A 21,607-nucleotide genomic window follows, 5' to 3' on the forward strand; every position below is an offset into this window, starting at 1 on the left:
TGCTCATTTATCACCTCCCAGCTCCAACCCTGCAGCCTCTGCCACTGCATTGTTTCTCTCTGATGTGGTCAGCAGTGGTCAGCCATCCTTCTGAGTGCCTCTTTCCTGTCCTGATTCACAGCAGCAGCCCATGATAGCTCAGGGAAGCCTTTTGGACATCAGGTCTCCCTGGCACATCCATTCTGGTGGATTAGTGCCTGGTGGCAGCTGTTTCACTTCAATTTATAGGAGGGAGAGGAGGTTCTTTTAATATACATATACCCGATGGCACTATTAATACACAACAGGTCAAATGTTAGTTTAACAAGTTTATTACAAATCCTAAGGAGATGTGGAAGAGAAGACAAGTGATAGAAAAGATTATAGGAAATAAAAGCAAGGAGTCCTTGTAGAAAGCAAGAGAGATAGTCACCACCTTGCGTCTAGCGTTCATAGTACAGTTGTTGATTTTCAGTTGTGGTGGGTCATCGGAGTTGTTGCTTGGTTGAAGACAATGACAACTTTGTCCAGTGACAGTTCAGACTTATTTCTAAGTCCAAAGTGGCTGAGTCAGCTCTTTGGAGGGACAGCTTCCGGCTTTTGGATCGCAGCAGGAACTCCTTTTGTTCCCATCTTCTGGGCCTTGTCATCCGATAAGAATTAACAGGGAGGTGTCCGCTTGTATCTTGCCTTCTCAGGATATAATGTTATCATCCACCAATCTCCAGTACCAAGCTGGAGTTACTTGGTTACAGGCCAGATCTTCCACCAGTAAACATTCTGAGCACTCCCTTCCGAAGGCAAACAGCTCCAGCGAAATGGTCCACAAAGTGATGCTGACTGCCGTACAGTGACACGCACCACACACCTTCCACCTCTTGCCTCCTAGATAAGATAGAGTCTTATTGCAAGATGTGGAGGTCTGGAGAATAGCCACCTAATAGGAGAGCTGCTGGTACATGCTGTTACAGGCGAGGCACCTGCACTCATGTTGCTGTAAAGCTGAGTGAACTCTGGTGGAAAAGTGCAGGGTCATGGGCTGAGGCCGTTGTTGATGTCCTCATCTTCTTGGGTAAGAGTATCATTTTGTTCTTTCCTTGACCCTGCATCTCCAGTTTGATCTTCTCCAGTGGAGGTAGTGGCAGTGTCAGCTTGTCCCTGTTTTCGCTTTTCTATCGCTTTAATTCTGTAAGAATGGATTTCAGAAAATACTACTGATCATGTGGGAATTAAGAAGCCAGTTTAAAAAATCTTACAACAGGAATTCAGCAGAGTACTGCCAACAGCTGACTTGGCCATGCAGTATACTGTAACTTCAGGGGTTTCATTGCCAATCGAAGCAATGAGGACTTCAGGGGAAAAGCCAACTTACAATTTACCAAGTAAAAACGTCAGACGCAAAGACAGCAGCACCATTGGGACCACTGAAGACATTGTAATATATAACCGCTCACGTATGTTGCTGCCTGCCTTTGTGTTTGTCCCAGAGTCCACCACTAGAGGAAAAGAAAAAAATTCAACTCAATATTCTGTTCTCTGCTACAGATAATCTCAAAGTCTGCTTGACATGCCTGAAACATCTCACGCAGTGGTGGGTTCCTCCATCTATGTTGTCTTAGCAACAAAGGACAAGAAGGATTGCAGTGGGAGGCTACACCGATATTGCCCCTGTCTGCTTCTCTGGACTATGGGATAGAGATGGGTGTTGAGAGTCCAGTCTTTGTCCAAGGGGAGCAGAGCTAGAGCAGAAATGCTCTTGCTCTCCAAAGCGCACATCTCCTGAGCACCCTGTGAGGATGTCCTCCAGGCTGGAAGCTGGACTCTAACTTGGCAGTAGCAGAGGGAAAGCTGACCTCAGCACAGTACAGCTTAGGTCACAGCCCTCTAATTGTCTAGTTCTAAAAAGGGAGCATTCCTGATGTTCCCGAAACCCTGGGAACTCGGTACAGTGGGAAGCTGAAAATGGCTGAGCACTCCATAGAGGATTGCAAGCATCTCTCTAGCACACTGGTGGTACTGATCCACATGAACCATACCTGGCTTCTTCTACAGCCCTTGTTGTGTTCTAAAACATTCAGGTTTAGGTGCTGACATGAGAGCTGACTAGGCCAGGGCATACTGACACACAGTATTTCTGTTTCGTGACACTGGGTGGCCAGGGGAGAGTACTTACCTGGCATGCCGTTTTCATCCATTGCCTTTCTTTCTACATCAGAAACTGGAGGCATGTGATAGCTTCCTTTCTTCTGACTACTTTTTGCAGGTGGGTCTTTAGAAAGAAAGCATAAGAGTTAGATTATAAGTATCTGTTCCTCATCAGGAGGATGATATCTTCAGGAGGCAGTCTGCCACAAATGAATCAATAAAGTTTAAGAAAAAAAGATCTGGGGCTCACCGTAGTCTATCTGCACCAGTTTCTTCACAGTTTTGTCTAAGACATCAGATGCCTTTTGAGATTTTTTCCCTCTTCTAGATGTATAACGTGCTCTCTGAGTACCTTAACATAAAGTTAAATTTTGCATGAAAAAAGTATAGAAAAGTAGTGTTCATTCTGTTAAGTCAATAAAGATTGGCTGCCTACCTCTTGGAGGCCAGCTTGGATTCAGCACAGGAGGCCGCAGAGGAGCTGGAAGAGCCTTCTCTGAGGGCTTATCTGTAACCAAACCTGAGAGCATAAGAAGTTCCCATCACATACTGTGATCAACATCAGCATAACTGAATAGCAGTGCATATCTGGGATTATGCAGTGAGAGGACACATACAAGCAGGATGCAGTTTTCATGCCTGCAGAGATACCTGTCTTGTATTTGGCATGAAAGCTCTCAGGGGAAGTAAAAAACCACATACCTGTATGGTCTTTTGGATGTTCAGCAACGGAACGCAGCTGGAAGAATGGAAAACCATCAGCTACTGCTGCATCTTTAAACAAACACAGGACAGAGAACCTCCAGTGAGCAATGTCAGTAGATTTCTTCGGATCAAAATAACAGTGAATGCAGTTCAAGCACAAGATTGTTCTACAGTGCTCATCTCTCTCTTCTACTGACGAGCATCTTTCAAGGAGTTACCTACACTAGCAACATGCTGGTACAAAACTAATCACGTGGGATGCCAGGAGCTCCCTGGAGCCCACACCAGCTTTAAATTCAGCCTCAGTCTGCCAGCTGTTTGCTTAGTAGGTGCTGGCAGTAACGAAGTACAGCAGTGGCTAGCATGGACATTTTCACAAAGCACTTGGCAAACCACCAAACGTAACCTTTTCCTACTCTGCTCTTTTCCATGTCTGTGCATTGGCCAAGGAAAGAGGAAGTTATATTTCACACAAAAAGAACACTGAAATGCTCATTTCTTCAGCAGCTTACCTTTAGAATCACCCTGAGGCTTATGGGGAGGATTAGGCCACAGAACTCTGTACTCATCACCAACAAGTACAGCAGTGATCAAGCACAAAGGAGAAATATTCCCTATGTATGGTGTGATCTCCTTCATCCTTAGTGAAGTGTCCTTTAGTGGCTTGGTAATGACAGGGGATGCAAATGTGCATCTGTAAAATCAGTAAAGATTGACTACCTACCCCTGGGATGCCCGCGTGGATCAAGAACAGGAGGCCGCGGAAGGACAGGAAAAGCCCTCTCCGGGGGCACATCTGTAACCAAACATGAGAACATGAGATCCTACAATCAAGCACAGAGGAGAAATATCCCCACTGTATGGTGTGATCTCCTTCATCCTCAGTGAAGTGTTTTTTAGTGGCTGGGTAATGACAGAGGATGCAAATGTGGATCTGTAAAATCTGTAAGGATTGACTACCTACCCCTGGGATTCCAGCGTGGATCAAGAACAGGAGGCCGCGGAAGGACTGGAAAAGCCGGCTCCGGGGACACATCTGTAACCAAACATGAGAACATGAGATCCTACAATCAAGCACAGAGGAGAAATATCCCCACTGTATGGTGTGATCTCCTTCGTCCTTAGTGAAGTGTCCTTTAGTGGCTGGGTAATGACAGAGGATGCAAATGTGGATCTGTAAAATCAGTAAAGATTGACTACCTACCCCTGGGATTCCAGCGTGGATCAAGAAGAGGAGGCCGCGGAAGGACTGGAAAAGCCCGCTCCGGGGGCACATCTGTAACCAAACATGAGAACATGAGAACCTACAATCAAGCACAGAGGAGAAATATCCCCACTGTAGTGACCTGTTATAGGTTGGACAGGAAATTTATATGTGGATAAGGATTTTCAAAGCTGCAGAGCGGCCTGGTGACCTGTTGGCTTGCAGATGGCATCTGCAGTAAGGCCAAGTTAAAGCAATTGAAAATAAAACGATCATCCATGCTTCTTGTGGGGAAGATTTGCAGCTGGGCAGTGAGAGACTGCTCCAGAGCTGCCCCTGACTGTTCCTCAGGGCCGCAGCAGGGTCTTTATGTGGAGGGCCTGGGCTTCATCCACGGAGAGCACCGTGTGCTGCCCATCGATGCTGGCCACATCTCTACTCACTCACCCACTCTCGATCTTCCCCATGGAGCAGCCTGGATGCCAGAGGCCTGCCAGGCCACAAGGAGGAGGAGGAGAAAGTGTTTGAGGACCATGGTCACCCACACACACGCAATACTGCTACCACCACTGCAGCAGCCACTGCAAGTGCCGGAATAGTGCCTGTGCCCCAGCACAGACTCACTATGGGGCTTTGTGACATCACGGCTTCACGCAGGCATGGTGACCTCATGCAGTGTCGGAAGGCACGGACTCATATGCGTGAAGGAGCACTGGGGAGGCCCAAAACTAACAGCTACTCAAGCAGAAACCGTCTGATTGCGATTCAAAATAGTTAACACAAACAAAGCCTTACATAATCTTTCTTGTGGTGTGTCTTCCATACTCCCCCTTTTTCATTATTACGAGTACATTTCAGTGTTTGATCAGCACACTCAGTGATAGCTTGCCCAATGGGAGAATGGGAATGCCTGTAACAAGTGTAACCCCCTAACCTTGGAGGAAAATTTGAGTGGCCTTATAAATATATGCAGGTCCATTATCTGTTTTTATAGTACATGGGGTTAACTTCCCTAGACTCCAGGCGTCTGGCGTGCCATACAGCCCACAGGACATCCTTTAAGGATGCCCAAGGCCAGATTGGAGGGGGTCCTGGGCATCCTGATCCGGAGTTGGGACTGGGTGGGCTTTAAGGTCCTCTCCAACGCAAGCCTTTCTTTCCTCCTACAGTGAGCTCTCAGCTGTTCTCTCTCTCCAGGGTGTGTTCGTCATCTCTCTGACTTCTCTCTGCTCCCCTTGTCACCAGCAGGCAGTGCTACCTGCCCTGCTGCGCCGTACCGAGGAGCTGCCCCCGGGCGGAGCTGTCTCGCTGCAGCACTGCCCACTTGCCCAGCAGCTCTCACGCCGCAGGAGCCGGCCCTGTCAGTAACGGCCGAAGTCGGCTCTTCCTCTGCTGTCCGTTGGGCTTCCTTGGGGCACGGTGGGAGAGCAGGGAGGATCCTCTCTTCCCCTCTTCTCTCTCCTCTCCCCTCCCCTCCTTTCAGAGCTCTAGAGAGATCTGTAAGAGGCTGCTGCCTCTTATAATTAGCATGGTGGGCACCCATCGCAGTGGCCGAGCAGAGGCACCGACCCAGACCGAGCGGATGCGGCCTCTCTGGGCTCATGTGGGCAGCCAGGTGGACAAGCCAGGGAGTCCTGTGGCAGTCCAGACTGTTGACTGTGAGAAACTCTGGAATCTGGAAGTCTTCCTGGGTGCTGAGGAAGAAGAGGGATGTCATGGGTGCAGGTGTGTCCTGCTCAAGGAGCTGCTTCAGCAGATATCCAGGCTGCTGTGAGAAATCAGCAGCATAAGGGGCTCCTGGGAATCTCAGGGAGACACATAGGAGGAGGTGTGTACCTACAGCTACTGCAGACTGGCAGCCCTCTCCTAAGTCTATGCAAGTGGAATAGCCAATCCAGATGCTCACCTACAGGTCAGAGGACTTGACAACCCATGAGAGGAATAGGGCTGGTCCTATGTCTCTTCTGGAAGCAGAAGGAGAACACAGGAAGTAACGAACACAGGGAGCGAGGCTGATCGGAACGCTGCATCAATACATGTGCCACCAAAAAGGGGCAGAGAGTCTTAGTAACTGGGGACTCCTTGCTGGGGGACACTGAGGCTCCCATTTGCTGCCTGGCCAGGGTACTTGTCCTCTCAGGCTCTGAGTGGAAGTGCTCTAAGGCCAGGCTGCAGGGCCAGGGCTCCTCTGACTACATTCTCACCTCTCCAGGCTGGGGAACAAGGGACATTTAATTTTTAATTATTTCATTATTCTCTATTCCACCTTTATGTCCATTCTTGTTTTTGATGACACATCTCTCACCCTCCTAGCCCAGCACCTGCTTTCTGCTCATTTATCACCTCCCAGCTCCAACCCTGCAGCCTCTGCCACTGCATTGTTTCTCTCTGATGTGGTCAGCAGTGGTCAGCCATCCTTCTGAGTGCCTCTTTCCTGTCCTGATTCACAGCAGCAGCCCATGATAGCTCAGGGAAGCCTTTTGGACATCAGGTCTCCCTGGCACATCCATTCTGGTGGATTAGTGCCTGGTGGCAGCTGTTTCACTTCAATTTATAGGAGGGAGAGGAGGTTCTTTTAATATACATATACCCGATGGCACTATTAATACACAACAGGTCAAATGTTAGTTTAACAAGTTTATTACAAATCCTAAGGAGATGTGGAAGAGAAGACAAGTGATAGAAAAGATTATAGGAAATAAAAGCAAGGAGTCCTTGTAGAAAGCAAGAGAGATAGTCACCACCTTGCGTCTAGCGTTCATAGTACAGTTGTTGATTTTCAGTTGTGGTGGGTCATCGGAGTTGTTGCTTGGTTGAAGACAATGACAACTTTGTCCAGTGACAGTTCAGACTTATTTCTAAGTCCAAAGTGGCTGAGTCAGCTCTTTGGAGGGACAGCTTCCGGCTTTTGGATCGCAGCAGGAACTCCTTTTGTTCCCATCTTCTGGGCCTTGTCATCCGATAAGAATTAACAGGGAGGTGTCCGCTTGTATCTTGCCTTCTCAGGATATAATGTTATCATCCACCAATCTCCAGTACCAAGCTGGAGTTACTTGGTTACAGGCCAGATCTTCCACCAGTAAACATTCTGAGCACTCCCTTCCGAAGGCAAACAGCTCCAGCGAAATGGTCCACAAAGTGATGCTGACTGCCGTACAGTGACACGCACCACACACCTTCCACCTCTTGCCTCCTAGATAAGATAGAGTCTTATTGCAAGATGTGGAGGTCTGGAGAATAGCCACCTAATAGGAGAGCTGCTGGTACATGCTGTTACAGGCGAGGCTCCTGCACTCATGTTGCTGTAAAGCTGAGTGAACTCTGGTGGAAAAGTGCAGGGTCATGGGCTGAGGCCGTTGTTGATGTCCTCATCTTCTTGGGTAAGAGTATCATTTTGTTCTTTCCTTGACCCTGCATCTCCAGTTTGATCTTCTCCAGTGGAGGTAGTGGCAGTGTCAGCTTGTCCCTGTTTTCGCTTTTCTATCGCTTTAATTCTGTAAGAATGGATTTCAGAAAATACTACTGATCATGTGGGAATTAAGAAGCCAGTTTAAAAAATCTTACAACAGGAATTCAGCAGAGTACTGCCAACAGCTGACTTGGCCATGCAGTATACTGTAACTTCAGGGGTTTCATTGCCAATCGAAGCAATGAGGACTTCAGGGGAAAAGCCAACTTACAATTTACCAAGTAAAAACGTCAGACGCAAAGACAGCAGCACCATTGGGACCACTGAAGACATTGTAATATATAACCGCTCACGTATGTTGCTGCCTGCCTTTGTGTTTGTCCCAGAGTCCACCACTAGAGGAAAAGAAAAAAATTCAACTCAATATTCTGTTCTCTGCTACAGATAATCTCAAAGTCTGCTTGACATGCCTGAAACATCTCACGCAGTGGTGGGTTCCTCCATCTATGTTGTCTTAGCAACAAAGGACAAGAAGGATTGCAGTGGGAGGCTACACCGATATTGCCCCTGTCTGCTTCTCTGGACTATGGGATAGAGATGGGTGTTGAGAGTCCAGTCTTTGTCCAAGGGGAGCAGAGCTAGAGCAGAAATGCTCTTGCTCTCCAAAGCGCACATCTCCTGAGCACCCTGTGAGGATGTCCTCCAGGCTGGAAGCTGGACTCTAACTTGGCAGTAGCAGAGGGAAAGCTGACCTCAGCACAGTACAGCTTAGGTCACAGCCCTCTAATTGTCTAGTTCTAAAAAGGGAGCATTCCTGATGTTCCCGAAACCCTGGGAACTCGGTACAGTGGGAAGCTGAAAATGGCTGAGCACTCCATAGAGGATTGCAAGCATCTCTCTAGCACACTGGTGGTACTGATCCACATGAACCATACCTGGCTTCTTCTACAGCCCTTGTTGTGTTCTAAAACATTCAGGTTTAGGTGCTGACATGAGAGCTGACTAGGCCAGAGCGTACTGACACACAGTATTTCTGTTTCGTGACACTGGGTGGCCAGGGGAGAGTACTTACCTGGCATGCCGTTTTCATCCATTGCCTTTCTTTCTACATCAGAAACTGGAGGCATGCGATAGCTTCCTTTCTTCTGACTACTTTTTGCAGGTGGGACTTTAGAAAGAAAGCATAAGAGTTAGATTATAAGTATCTGTTCCTCATCAGGAGGATGATATCTTCAGGAGGCAGTCTGCCACAAATGAATCAATAAAGTTTAAGAAAAAAAGATCTGGGGCTCACCGTAGTCTATCTGCACCAGTTTCTTCACAGTTTTGTCTAAGACATCAGATGCCTTTTGAGATTTTTTCCCTCTTCTAGATGTATAACGTGCTCTCTGAGTACCTTAACATAAAGTTAAATTTTGCATGAAAAAAGTATAGAAAAGTAGTGTTCATTCTGTTAAGTCAATAAAGATTGGCTGCCTACCTCTTGGAGGCCAGCTTGGATTCAGCACAGGAGGCCGCAGAGGAGCTGGAAGAGCCTTCTCTGAGGGCTTATCTGTAACCAAACCTGAGAGCATAAGAAGTTCCCATCACATACTGTGATCAACATCAGCATAACTGAATAGCAGTGCATATCTGGGATTATGCAGTGAGAGGACACATACAAGCAGGATGCAGTTTTCATGCCTGCAGAGATACCTGTCTTGTATTTGGCATGAAAGCTCTCAGGGGAAGTAAAAAACCACATACCTGTATGGTCTTTTGGATGTTCAGCAACGGAACGCAGCTGGAAGAATGGAAAACCATCAGCTACTGCTGCATCTTTAAACAAACACAGGACAGAGAACCTCCAGTGAGCAATGTCAGTAGATTTCTTCGGATCAAAATAACAGTGAATGCAGTTCAAGCACAAGATTGTTCTACAGTGCTCATCTCTCTCTTCTACTGACGAGCATCTTTCAAGGAGTTACCTACACTAGCAACATGCTGGTACAAAACTAATCACGTGGGATGCCAGGAGCTCCCTGGAGCCCACACCAGCTCTAAATTCAGCCTCAGTCTGCCAGCTGTTTGCTTAGTAGGTGCTGGCAGTAACGAAGTACAGCAGTGGCTAGCAAGGACATTTTCACAAAGCACTTGGCAAACCACCAAACGTAACCTTTTCCTACTCTGCTCTTTTCCATGTCTGTGCATTGGCCAAGGAAAGAGGAAGTTATATTTCACACAAAAAGAACACTGAAATGCTCATTTCTTCAGCAGCTTACCTTTAGAATCACCCTGAGGCTTATGGGGAGGATTAGGCCACAGAACTCTGTACTCATCACCAACAAGTACAGCAGTGATCAAGCACAAAGGAGAAATATTCCCTATGTATGGTGTGATCTCCTTCATCCTTAGTGAAGTGTCCTTTAGTGGCTTGGTAATGACAGGGGATGCAAATGTGCATCTGTAAAATCAGTAAAGATTGACTACCTACCCCTGGGATGCCCGCGTGGATCAAGAACAGGAGGCCGCGGAAGGACAGGAAAAGCCCTCTCCGGGGGCACATCTGTAACCAAACATGAGAACATGAGATCCTACAATCAAGCACAGAGGAGAAATATCCCCACTGTATGGTGTGATCTCCTTCATCCTCAGTGAAGTGTTTTTTAGTGGCTGGGTAATGACAGAGGATGCAAATGAGGATCTGTAAAATCTGTAAAGATTGACTACCTACCCCTGGGATTCCAGCGTGGATCAAGAACAGGAGGCCGCGGAAGGACAGGAAAAGCCCGCTCCGGGGGCACATCTGTAACCAAAAATGAGAACATGAGATCCTACAATCAAGCACAGAGGGGAAATATCCCCACTGTATGTTGTGATCTCCTTCGTCCTTAGTGAAGTGTCCTTTAGTGGCTGGGTAATGACAGAGGATGCAAATGTGGATCTGTAAAATCAGTAAAGATTGACTACCTACCCCTGGGATTCCAGCGTGGATCAAGAAGAGGAGGCCGCGGAAGGACTGGAAAAGCCCGCTCCGGGGGCACATCTGTAACCAAACATGAGAACATGAGAACCTACAATCAAGCACAGAGGAGAAATATCCCCACTGTAGTGACCTGTTATAGGTTGGACAGGAAATTTATATGTGGATAAGGATTTTCAAAGCTGCAGAGCGGCCTGGTGACCTGTTGGCTTGCAGATGGCATCTGCAGTAAGGCCAAGTTAAAGCAATTGAAAATAAAACGATCTTCCATGCTTCTTGTGGGGAAGATTTGCAGCTGGGCAGTGAGAGACTGCTCCAGAGCTGCCCCAGGCTGTTCCTCAGGGCCGCAGCAGGGTCTTTATGTGGAGGGCCTGGGCTTCATCCACGGAGAGCACCGTGTGCTGCCCATCGATGCTGGCCACATCTCTACTCACTCACCCACTCTCGATCTTCCCCATGGAGCAGCCTGGATGCCAGAGGCCTGCCAGGCCACAAGGAGGAGGAGGAGAAAGTGTTTGAGGACCATGGTCACCCACACACACGCAATACTGCTACCACCACTGCAGCAGCCACTGCAAGTGCCGGAATAGTGCCTGTGCCCCAGCACAGACTCACTATGGGGCTTTGTGACATCACGGCTTCACGCAGGCATGGTGACCTCATGCAGTGTCGGAAGGCACGGACTCATATGCGTGAAGGAGCACTGGGGAGGCCCAAAACTAACAGCTACTCAAGCAGAAACCGTCTGATTGCGATTCAAAATAGTTAACACAAACAAAGCCTTACATAATCTTTCTTGTGGTGTGTCTTCCATACTCCCCCTTTTTCATTATTACGAGTACATTTCAGTGTTTGATCAGCACACTCAGTGATAGCTTGCCCAATGGGAGAATGGGAATGCCTGTAACAAGTGTAACCCCCTAACCTTGGAGGAAAATTTGAGTGGCCTTATAAATATATGCAGGTCCATTATCTGTTTTTATAGTACTTGGGGTTAACTTCCCTAGACTCCAGGCGTCTGGTGTGCCATACAGCCCACACAGGAGAAGTGAAAATCTGTTGGCAAGAATCGAGAAATTCCTGATTCTGTGTTAAAAACCATCTTTGATTTATTTTTTTTCTCTCAAAAAATCAATTCCTCCTCCTCGTCCACCTCCTCTCCATAATCTTGAAGACTTAGGTGTAATTCGGTTTGCTTGATAGCAGCCTCGTTGTTCATCTGCCTGAAAATCAGGATTTGGACTCAATCTTATCAATCTGTTGCTGGAAATTCAGGGACATTTTTTTCTTGCCCAGTCAAGAAAGGTGACTCTTTTACATACATCTCAAGCTTCATCCCGTAGCTCGCGATCCCCATACTTGTCAACAGAACACTTAACAAATCTCCTTCACATAACTGTCCTTGCAAGTGCTTATTCAATCAGAGGGACAAGTTGTTTCTTCTGTTCACATGCTGCTCCTCCAGTCAAGGTCGCCATCAGGTGGGGATTATGTGCCCCATTGCAGCTCTTGTCTCCTAGAGAGAGCCTTTGTTCTCATTGTTCTCTTCCACACCCCGTCAAACTTGTTCTTCAGCCTTTATTTCGAACTTTGTCTTGAATCCCATCAGCCTCGTGGTTCCTCACAGCAGATCGCGGTGATCCTAAGTTTCTGAACAGCCTTAAAGCGGGGCTTTCTGACCTCACAACCCTCTGCTCCTAAGCAGGGGCTTTCCGCAGTCTGCTTCTCTCACAGCACCAGGATTGATCCAAGAGAACAAATGAAGATCTTGATGTACAAGTAAGTGAGATGTGACATGTTTTCATGGGTTCTACCTGTTGTCCCACGGACTTTCTGTTTTCATTTCCTTGTCCATAAAATGCAGAACAAATGTTTCTCTATTCCTTCAAAATGTTCTGTAATGTTTTAGATGAAAAATGTTCTTGATATGTGTATGAACTACATTTGCCAGTTCTAATCTCAGGTGTGAGCACTGATAGAGCACAGATAAATTATCAAGCAAGAACTTAGATTAGTCTTTTGAGTACCAGAGGTCAGCTATTTGCATTTTCTCCTTGTGCACAGTATCACAGGGGCTCTCTCTCGCTCAAAATCAAGCTTAGTAAACCTGTGACATCATAAAAGGATTGACTGTATCCAGATCTACCACTTCTAATCAAATTATCATTTCCTCTATGAGTTTGGTAGCGTTATTAAGTGACGCTTATAAGTAATCTTGATGATTAAACGAGCTGTTCTTCACAACAAGCACATAATTTTCTGATTTCCATGAAGAATGCAAATCAAGACATAATGACAGAAGTTCTGTACTTGGCACATTTATGGCAGGTGTGGTGGAATTGGTTCAGAGTTTTGCTTTATTTTTTCCCACTTCTAAAGTGTTTCCATAACTTCTAGCACATTTTCTCCAGCCTGTTTATTTGACTGTTAAGTACTTTTCTACCAGAGGCAATCCTGACAATCGTTATGAATAATATAGCAGGATAGGAAAAAGGAAGTCGAATATGCTGATTCAATTAGTATTTCTGTTTTGTTTCCATGTTTTCAGCCATCACTGTGATATCAGGTGTTATCGTATTTTTTCAAAATGATAATTATTCTTTTTTACTGTCATCACGCCAAAATGTTATTCACATCATGTCTAAAAGCTGTTCACAGCAAGGAAATCCCATCTTGTTACCTTCGTTCAATATTTGATTGTAGGTACTAAGAAAACATGGGTTGTATTTCTTATTATAGTATCTTTAATGAATCACAAAACGACTAATTTTCATTGAAAACAGAATATATTGCCTTGTAACCCACTTGATTATAATTATATATTGAAATGACAAGTCAGTGTATGATAGATTTTTCAGGTAAATATTTATTTGTTTTCCTTTGATGTTCAAATGCTGAATTCTACTTTCTGGGGGAAAAAATGCTTTAGCTGCTGCAGTAATGGATTTTGTTTTTACTTTGGCAGGTAAGATGTAATCATATATGGCATAAAAATAGGAACAGTGTGTCTGTAGATAACAATATTCATATCTTCATCCATATATATTTTATGACCTTTGGGTAGGTCTGTTTTGTAGGTGTTTATGGGTTTGTTTGTTTTTTGTTCTTGTTAGAAAAGCTAGGATTTCTGTTTGTAAAAAAGGAAGTTATATCAAACTCTCAGTCATCCTTGAGAACTGATCCTTGTCACATAAAAGCAGTTCACACAGACAAATGCTAGGAAACTGTGTTCGGTTTTCAGAACCCTAAATTGTAAATGTTTGTGCCTGTAGCAGTAATATTTGCAGCATTCATAAACTCAAGTATTATTCTATTATTCAGTATTTATATTGAAATAATATTTTCAGGCTCATTTGAGTTACTTTCCATTACCTTGCCTCCTTTAAAATACCCACTACAATGGAACTTGTGGAGTACTGTTCTGGTCCTGTCTGCACTAGCAGGAGTTTGATTTAATTCATTGCCAATAATATGCCTTTTTTCACATGATCCTGAATAATCCTTATAATAATCTGTACACCTTTATTTTTCTTTGTTCATAACAGCATGTTTCTTTTCCTGTTGTTTACTCAACCTTTGTTTTTTTTTCATATTATGTAAACACAGTAACATATTTCAACATAAGCTTTCAGAAAACTCCAAAACTGATGGAAGAAATTTCCAAAGCAATAAATATTGGCACGCTCACCAGAGAAAACTTGTGTCAACTTTAGAAGTTCAGAACTGTTCAGTTTCTGGCAACATCAGCTCTTTTAAAAATGAAGAAATACATGTATTCTGTTCTTTTGGCTGGGAACATGCACTATTATTGTTCAGATGTCTACAGTATGTTACTTGTTCATTTTGTAGCTCAAATTCAATTTTAGATTATGTTTAAAATTATCAGCTCTGTTCTTGGTATCATCTGCCAAATGCATGATATTCTGGAAAGCCATAACTGCTAAGCCTCTTGTGAAAATTTTTGTTCTAAATATTATCCCTAATTTTAGTACCACTAAGATTGTCATCTTGCAACTATACAGGGGCATATACAGCATAACCTGAAAGTAACGTCTGTGCAAAGGGTTTTCCCTCCTACAGTCTGCTATTTCAAATGCTTCATGCAATCAGAAGGTATATAAAAGTTATTCTAAGATGGTAGCCCACCTACAGCATGTCACTGTGGATTGCTGAAAAGTGCTGTTCAAAAATAGATTAAAGAGGGAGAAGAAGACTGGCGTCATTATTTCATTTGTTGTGATGGAATTTGCAACCTATTCAGCTTTATAAGTCAGTTAAAAGCAAAAGAGAGAAAGAATGTAGTGTATCAACCCACAGCTTCACCAAAGTAATTTTATGAGTTAGAATTCTGCCAAGTGCCAGATGGTCAATGACTTATCTGGGGGCTTAGATAATTTATTGCAAATCACATCCTTTTTTTGTTTTGTTTTGTTTTTCCCTAGCAAAATCCTGTTTGTCAACAATTTGAGGTCTTTCTGTCTTTCTTCCTTTGCAGTCAGCAAGTAAATGAAGAGATTTTACAGTGTTTTTGGCTGCTTTGTCCAGTACTCGGGCAGGAATTAATAGGGTCATTTGAACTTGCTGGTGGAAAGATGGGATTTATTCATTGCAGTGACTTCCCAGTTCTGAAGCATTAGGTGAATTCCACATGAGAGTAAGGAAAAGAGTTGCGCCCAGCTGGTACAGAACTTGATAGCATATTATTCTGCAAACATTGGCAAGACTAGAAGGTCACAGTTAATTGAGAAAACATGCTTCTGCACAAGGGTAATTATCCAAACGGTGGTGCAGGTGATGGTGTAAGGGTTGGAGGGAACAAAGAGGCTGTGTATGACAGCTAATCTTTTATCATGTCTCCAGATTCACCTGTTTTTTAATAATTCTTGCAGCTGGAAAAGTTTTTTGTGTTATTATTTCTAAGAAGCATGATCCCAGCACTCTTACTACCACAGGTGCTAGAGGTATAATGTGTAGTAAAAGGTGGAATTTCAAATTAAGTATCTGGAATTAAAAGTCCTGGACTGGGGATAGTCTTTCAAGAATTGAGCAGAGATAAGGGAAATTAGCAAAATTCTTTAATTTCCACTTCTTCAGAGTTCACTCCAGATTTCTTTCTTAATTGTAATTTTTTTTTAATTTTTTTTTTATTTTTTATTTTTTTTTAAACTGAAATTTTCTCAGCTGGGAGATTTCAGAGAACTAGAAGTGATCTTTACAATGGTCTAATACACATCCAACCCACAGAAAGTGTAATTTCATAATATTCAATTTAACTATTGTTCTCTCTCTCAGCAACACCTTTGTTGCCTGGGTGCTTGCTCACCTTTGCTGCTCTCAGGTAGTCTTCAGTCTTGCTTGAACCTGGGAGGTGATGTACAAGGAAGGAAAATGTAGACATAGATTATTAAATACTTGAAAAAAAATAATGAAATAATGAGCAGATGGGATGTGCTAGCTGTCACCCAAAATCCACGATGTTTTTAAGATTAGCTTCATATTCAAGTAACACAATTATCTAATAGTCTATTGGTCTGTTGAAATCAGTAGGAGTTAGCAGACTAATGCTGGATATTCGGAGCAAACATCTGTCCCTTGGTCACCAGGAAGTAAACAGAAGAGTATGTAGTTGAAATCCGGCTTCTCTGGGCCTAAACTGAATACCTCATTGCTGGTCCTTTCCTCTGAAGTCTAAACAGAGGAACAATAGTGAAACAGTCCTTGCATGAGGGAAAAAAGTGGTGGTGACTATGATGAAAAAAAAAAAGTGTTTCATAGCTGAGAATTTGATCTATCAAGTAGTATTATTATGGTCTTTGTATCTGTTGTAGTTTCTATGGAAATACATAGGAGGCATTACTTGCAGAGCAATGTACATAAATAGTAGTAACTGGATTTGTTCGTGTTACTTACGTTACAGCACATTGCTTTTTTCAGTGTGGCTGTCAGAACAGAACTGCTCCTCATCATGGGCAATCAGTGCAAGAAACCTGCTTATACTGTAGAAATTTAAATCTTGCACTTCCACAATAGATTACTGAATGAAAAGTGGAATACTTAACTTAGATCGAGTCCATTGAATGTCTTATGTCATAGCAAAAAATAAAAGTAAATGAAAGAAAAAAAACCCACAATCTTGGCTCTAATAAAGAGAGAGAAATTGAGAATATGTACTGGATCTAAAATAGCATTATGAAATAGAAGAAATAAAAATATTATTCTCAAAATGCTGTATAAATTTACTGTTCTGTTAAATTTGTATTCTGATACCAGTTTTAGAAGAAGCACTCTTTGCCAGTTTGGTGCATTTAGTGTGATATTTAATTTAAAGCTATGATTGACTTCTGGAAAATCTAACAAGCATTTAGTTTCATTTATTAACATCTAAAGATGCAGTATTCATCATCAGTGGTTTTAATTAATGTTCCCCTTCAGTAATAATATACAACAGTTAGGTGACCTTGACAAGAGAACATTCCACACTATTAAATATTAGGCATTAAAAAGATTATTTTGATTTCTACTGCTTCCTGTTTCATTCCTTTGGCAAAACATGTTCTTAGTAGAATAAAGCCATGCAGGCATTGAGGCAGTTCTTTGAATTTTAATCCATTTTGCTTCAACTTTAAATTGTGCTTTGGCTTCCTTTAGGGGGTGTATTGCTCGATATTAAAGGTCACTTCCTTATGAACTGTGGGTTTTTTCCCCAGTGATTTGCTTGTGCTCTGGAATTTTTCTTCTCCTTTCCATATCATTCTTATGAAACATAGTCTGTAGGTTCCAAATAGTAGTAACTAGATAGTACATATTTCTAAGACAACCTCTGTAAGTACTTCTCTATGATAGTCAGGAGGAAACTATTCAGTGAGTTTAATGAAAAGACCAGGAAAAAAAATACTTTTGTCTTCCACTTGATATAGAAATAATCCAAAGGTAGGAAAAAGTTTTCCAAGTCTGAGGAGCAGTCAAAGAAAGTAATTTTGTGGTTAAGGATTCACAAGTAATATCTACTACAAAATTTCAAGAAGAAATAAATGATTATTACAGGAAGAGACTGTTCTAGCTTCAAAATTTATTCTTATTCTGAAATATACGTCAATCCATGGTCAGTTCCAGCTATGAACAGCATGGAACAAATTTGTTGTGTAATTATTTCTGTGCTAGTCATATGGAATGGAGAAACCTAATTCCGGACACAAGTGCATTGGCCTTAATTTTCTTCTGCATCTGGGTCCATTGAAAAGCTTGAAATAAATACACCATGAATGAGGAGGCACAGCACCGGCTCTGCTGTGTTGAAAATAATTTTTCAACCCTTTCACTTAAAACTTGCCCATCATCTGCTGAAATAAAATAGTTCCTGAAATAAAATATATGTAAGATTCAACATGAAGACACTTTTAAATATATGCTCTTTGTTATATCAGGATTTGCTTTTATCACATTCCCAGGAAGCCATTTCTGAATGTACATAGGTTTTACTCCATTCACAATTGATATTTATTGATTTATTATTAACATGGATACAGAACAACATTAGTGATGGTATTCACTTAATACTATAATCATTTGTCCTCAGATTGTTCCTCATGTTCTCTCACCATTTAGCTTCTTAGATTAGTTGCAGAAAGTCCCAGCTGTGTACCATGAGGCTACTTACACTAACAAATTTAATAGCAGCCATATTATTTTCTCTTAATTTCAGAAATGACAACTTCAAGGTTTATTTTAGAATTGGATAATCTTGTTTGTCTCCATGTGTGTTTTGCCCTGAATATTTACAGTGAGCCATATGTGGAATCAAGGAATGTGTGATGAAATCAATAGAGTTGTTTTTTCTACATTTAGGGCTGTCTTGAATTTGATCAATTGAAACTCCTTCTAGCAAGCAGATTTGATAGAGGAAGAACTGTGAAAGTTTTTTAGATGAATTATTGTTACAAGGGAAAAGGATGTATAGATTCAAAACATAGAGAATTTACCAAAAGGAGGAGAAATTAATGCCATTCACCTTTCCAGTTTTATAAAAGATTATTTAGCCATTAAAATTAACAATAGGAGCAGTATAAAACCACATTGGATGAGCAGACAGCTTTTGTTGTTTTCTTTTCTTTGAGACACTGTTATATTGCTGTTTACCATTTCATTTACTTTACTTGGGCAGTGTTTCTTTTCTTGTGCTTCGAGTCCAAAACAAAGAGTAGACTAATCAGGCAGTTATTTATTATAAATGGTTGCAACTAATGAAATGTTTAGGAATAACTGTTCTGAAGGTCTTTGTGTATTTATTGCCAGCCAGTCTGTTCATCTTGTTTCTAGCTCACAGGTGCATCCATTAGAATAAATTCTGACATTGCTAGTGTACGTACAGCAGCTTATGGTCACTCCATGCCATATAGCTGCAGGTTATTTTCTGCAAACACCCTTTTCTTCATAGAGACTTATTTCTGTCAGATGTGGATTTAAAATTTTACCAAACCAGTTATGAGGATGTGGTAACTATTGCAGAGAAAAGTTTCAAGGCTAAAGATCCTTTATTTATTTCACTAAATGGTTAATAGGATCGTGTGAATGTTTGCTGAAGCACTGTGACTTCTGATAACCTTGCTGGCTAATATTATCCCTGTGGTGGTTTCTGTCTTCAAGGTATTTCAGACTCAGAACCCTTGAATAATGAGGCATTGTTATGTTTGTGTACTTTGAATTAAGTTTAGAACATCTTCTGTATCTTCATCGTTGTTCATTGAGACAGTCACTCAATAGTGCAACTAATTCCAGTAAGTCACTAAGCTGTATTTTTCCGAAGCCTCTGCAGGTTCACAAGATAGTATACTTTATCATGTTCTGCCAAAAGCTTTCATTTGTCAAGACGCAGCAGGGTATCACTAACCTCTTCATTTTGGAGGATACTTGCTAAATCAAAACGTTATAATTATTCCAATACTCCTATGACTGCACCTTTTACTTCCATAGTACTTGATGTTTGACAGTGGCACTACATATATTATATAAATCTAACCGGAGAATAGCCCTGACTACAGAAAGAACTGGGCTATTCTTTCAGCTTGTCTCACAAGATACAGTCTCTCATTAGACTTGTCTTTGTGAAACATTTACTTAATTAATGAAAATGGAGTCTCTGAAAATATTATCTAGCATAAAATTAGCTTGAAAATCAAAGCAATAGTACTGAGTCAAGGAGAAAAATAGCACCTCAGCGATCCACATTCTTCATAACTTGTCATGCAAAAACTGATGTTCACATTAAGCTGAATTACTTGAATGATTAATAATGACTAACCGAGGTATTTGGATTTTTTTTTTTTTAAATAAACGGGCCTTCTGAAAGTAATTAACATTGTTGTTATTTAGATGTACCACATCACAAAAATGCATGCTAAAATTTAAACATTTGCTATGAACTAGCAAGTGCAAATCATTTTGCCGTTCTATTTGGTAAACAAAGTCTTTTGTGTTTTGTTTTGTTTTTCCCCAATATCTTGTTGCTGCTGTTTTCCTTATCTAGGCCCATTTCCCTGCCTTTTTGCTTCCCCCCATTTCCTTGGGTGTGGATCCCTGGGTTCTTTTTCCCCTTGTCATGGGACTTAGGCTGAACTGTGACAGCTGTGGTCATACTAAAGAGTATGGCTCATGACTGACAGTGCCAATGTCTTACTATCACTTTCATGTTCCCAGCATGTGCATGCAATGCCATTTTAGGATTGGTATGTCGTGGGAAAGTCTGTATGTGTGACCCTAGACAAGCAAACTACTATCACAGCAGGTTTTTTGCTTTTCACTTGTCTATTTCACCCATACAGCTTTCATTAAAATTAAAGCATGTTGAAGTGTAGTCACCCTCATTTTTAAAGGCAAGTATATCCCTTCTGACTAGGTAATGATCAGTTTGAATATGACTAGATTAACTAGAATCCCATCTAGGCCAAATACTGCAAGAGCTCCTCCTAATGGAGCAACGTTGAGGGGGGGAGGAATGAAGGAGAATTTTGTAGTGTCTTTCTTTACTGTTTTGTTGTTGTTGTTGTTGTTTTTTCCAGCAGCACTTCTTTTTTGTTTGTTTGTGGGTTTTTTTTCCCTCTATTCTGAATGCTCTCATTGTGTTACTGTAAGACTTAAGTGTATATTTACTTTAAAGAACTTGGGAATGTTTCAGAGTAAAGTATTAATTATCTTGCAGATGTTTTTAGAGTGGAATTCGTATCTTGTTACCTGGAGAAAAGCGTTCTACTTTTTTTTTTTTTTTTTTTTTTTTTCCTAAGCATGTAGATAAAAATAAGTCTGTGCAGTTTTCCTTTGGAAGGGTTTTGATGTAAAGACTGAGTGACACACTAAGCTGATCACAAATGCTTTCTCTTTCTGATTATCATTAGTGTGTGGAAAATTAAATGCAAACCTATTCTTTTTTGCAAAGTCAATCTGTGTGCAATGGTTATTTACACAATGAGAAGCTGGTTGGGCTTAGTTCAATGTTTAGCTTTAAAAAAGGTTTTATAGATTCCAGTCCTCTTTTACCTCTTCAGTTGACTGTATCCCTCTACTCACTACTCTGAGAGAAGATGACAGAACAGAATCTTAATTTAAATTGAGAAAATGTTCTCAATAAACAGGTGAACATGTTTTAATTCAAGGAGTCACCAATAAATAATGGGCTATCTGGATATAGCAGCCTGTGGCAGGTTGATAGGAAGAGACTGTTTTCCACTTTGTTTTCTTTCTCTTCAGTATAGACTTAAGAATGTTTAAAGGAGCGTGTATGACTTTGAGATTCTCCACCCCTTTTTTGAACCTTGTGACATATATAATTGTTTGGATAATTGCTACATTTAACTTGTGCAGTTAGATCTGTGCTAAGTAAAAAGCAGATGTAACACAAGCCAAGTCACTTCTCCAACTCTTTCTATGGGTATTTTTAACTCCCTGGCCAAAGTGTGTGCATATGTTTGGTTCTTGCATGTTCCAGAATGGTAGCTGTGATTAAATAAAAATGGCGTGTGTTGCCAGCATCAAAGTTTGAAGACAGCTGGTAATTTTCTGCTAAGGCATTATAGGCCTAACTGTTTTCAGGCTTTTGGAAATTCGGAGAAATGACTGAGCTATGACACTGCATGAGGGCATGGTCATCTCCCTGATGATCTAATAGGTTGAAAGTGTGTATGTGTGTGTGCGTAAAATTAAATTTAAAATA

At 42.0% G+C, this 21,607-nt stretch overlaps 2 protein-coding genes across 2 annotated transcripts; both read right to left on the reverse strand.

Moving 5' to 3' along the window:
* Positions 1-295: 295 nt before the first annotated feature.
* On the reverse strand, positions 296-6,091 carry LOC107320259 (uncharacterized). Its single transcript, XM_085518834.1, has 7 exons — positions 3,554-6,091; positions 2,827-2,898; positions 2,561-2,644; positions 2,375-2,476; positions 2,153-2,248; positions 1,352-1,475; positions 296-1,165 (listed from the first exon to the last, which is right to left on the reverse strand). Exons 1-7 carry the CDS (start codon positions 3,645-3,647, stop codon positions 1,012-1,014), a joined length of 726 nt encoding a protein of 241 aa, XP_085374960.1. The 5' UTR covers positions 3,648-6,091; the 3' UTR covers positions 296-1,011.
* Positions 6,092-6,657: 566 nt separating this feature from the next.
* On the reverse strand, positions 6,658-8,599 carry LOC146757925 (uncharacterized). The gene is made up of 3 exons (XM_085518836.1): positions 8,515-8,599; positions 7,714-7,837; positions 6,658-7,527 (listed from the first exon to the last, which is right to left on the reverse strand). Exons 1-3 carry the CDS (start codon positions 8,567-8,569, stop codon positions 7,374-7,376), a joined length of 333 nt encoding a protein of 110 aa, XP_085374962.1. The 5' UTR covers positions 8,570-8,599; the 3' UTR covers positions 6,658-7,373.
* Between the last annotated feature and the right edge of the window lie 13,008 nt (positions 8,600-21,607).

This window comes from Coturnix japonica, chromosome 18 (assembly GCF_054131305.1).
Source record: "Coturnix japonica strain WE chromosome 18, WE-NBRP24, whole genome shotgun sequence".
In the NCBI taxonomy this organism is placed as follows: domain Eukaryota; kingdom Metazoa; phylum Chordata; class Aves; order Galliformes; family Phasianidae; genus Coturnix; species Coturnix japonica.

What these genes read in the sequence shown, in the direction of transcription:
- LOC107320259 (XM_085518834.1), bottom strand. Translation starts at nt 3,647, where the DNA reads ATGTTCTCATGTTTGGTTACAGATGTGCCCCCGGAGAGGGCTTTTCCT. An exon ending in TCCAAGCTGGCCTCCAAGAG is followed by an intron (nt 2,477 to 2,560) that starts GTAGGCAGCCAA and finishes CTTTATGTTAAG; the next exon opens with GTACTCAGAGAGCACGTTAT. An exon ending in ACGTTTTTACTTGGTAAATT is followed by an intron (nt 1,166 to 1,351) that starts GTAAGTTGGCTT and finishes CCATTCTTACAG; the next exon opens with AATTAAAGCGATAGAAAAGC.
- LOC146757925 (XM_085518836.1), bottom strand. Translation starts at nt 8,569, where the DNA reads ATGCCTCCAGTTTCTGATGTAGAAAGAAAGGCAATGGATGAAAACGGC. An exon ending in GGATGAAAACGGCATGCCAG is followed by an intron (nt 7,838 to 8,514) that starts GTAAGTACTCTC and finishes CTTTTCCTCTAG; the next exon opens with TGGTGGACTCTGGGACAAAC. An exon ending in ACGTTTTTACTTGGTAAATT is followed by an intron (nt 7,528 to 7,713) that starts GTAAGTTGGCTT and finishes CCATTCTTACAG; the next exon opens with AATTAAAGCGATAGAAAAGC.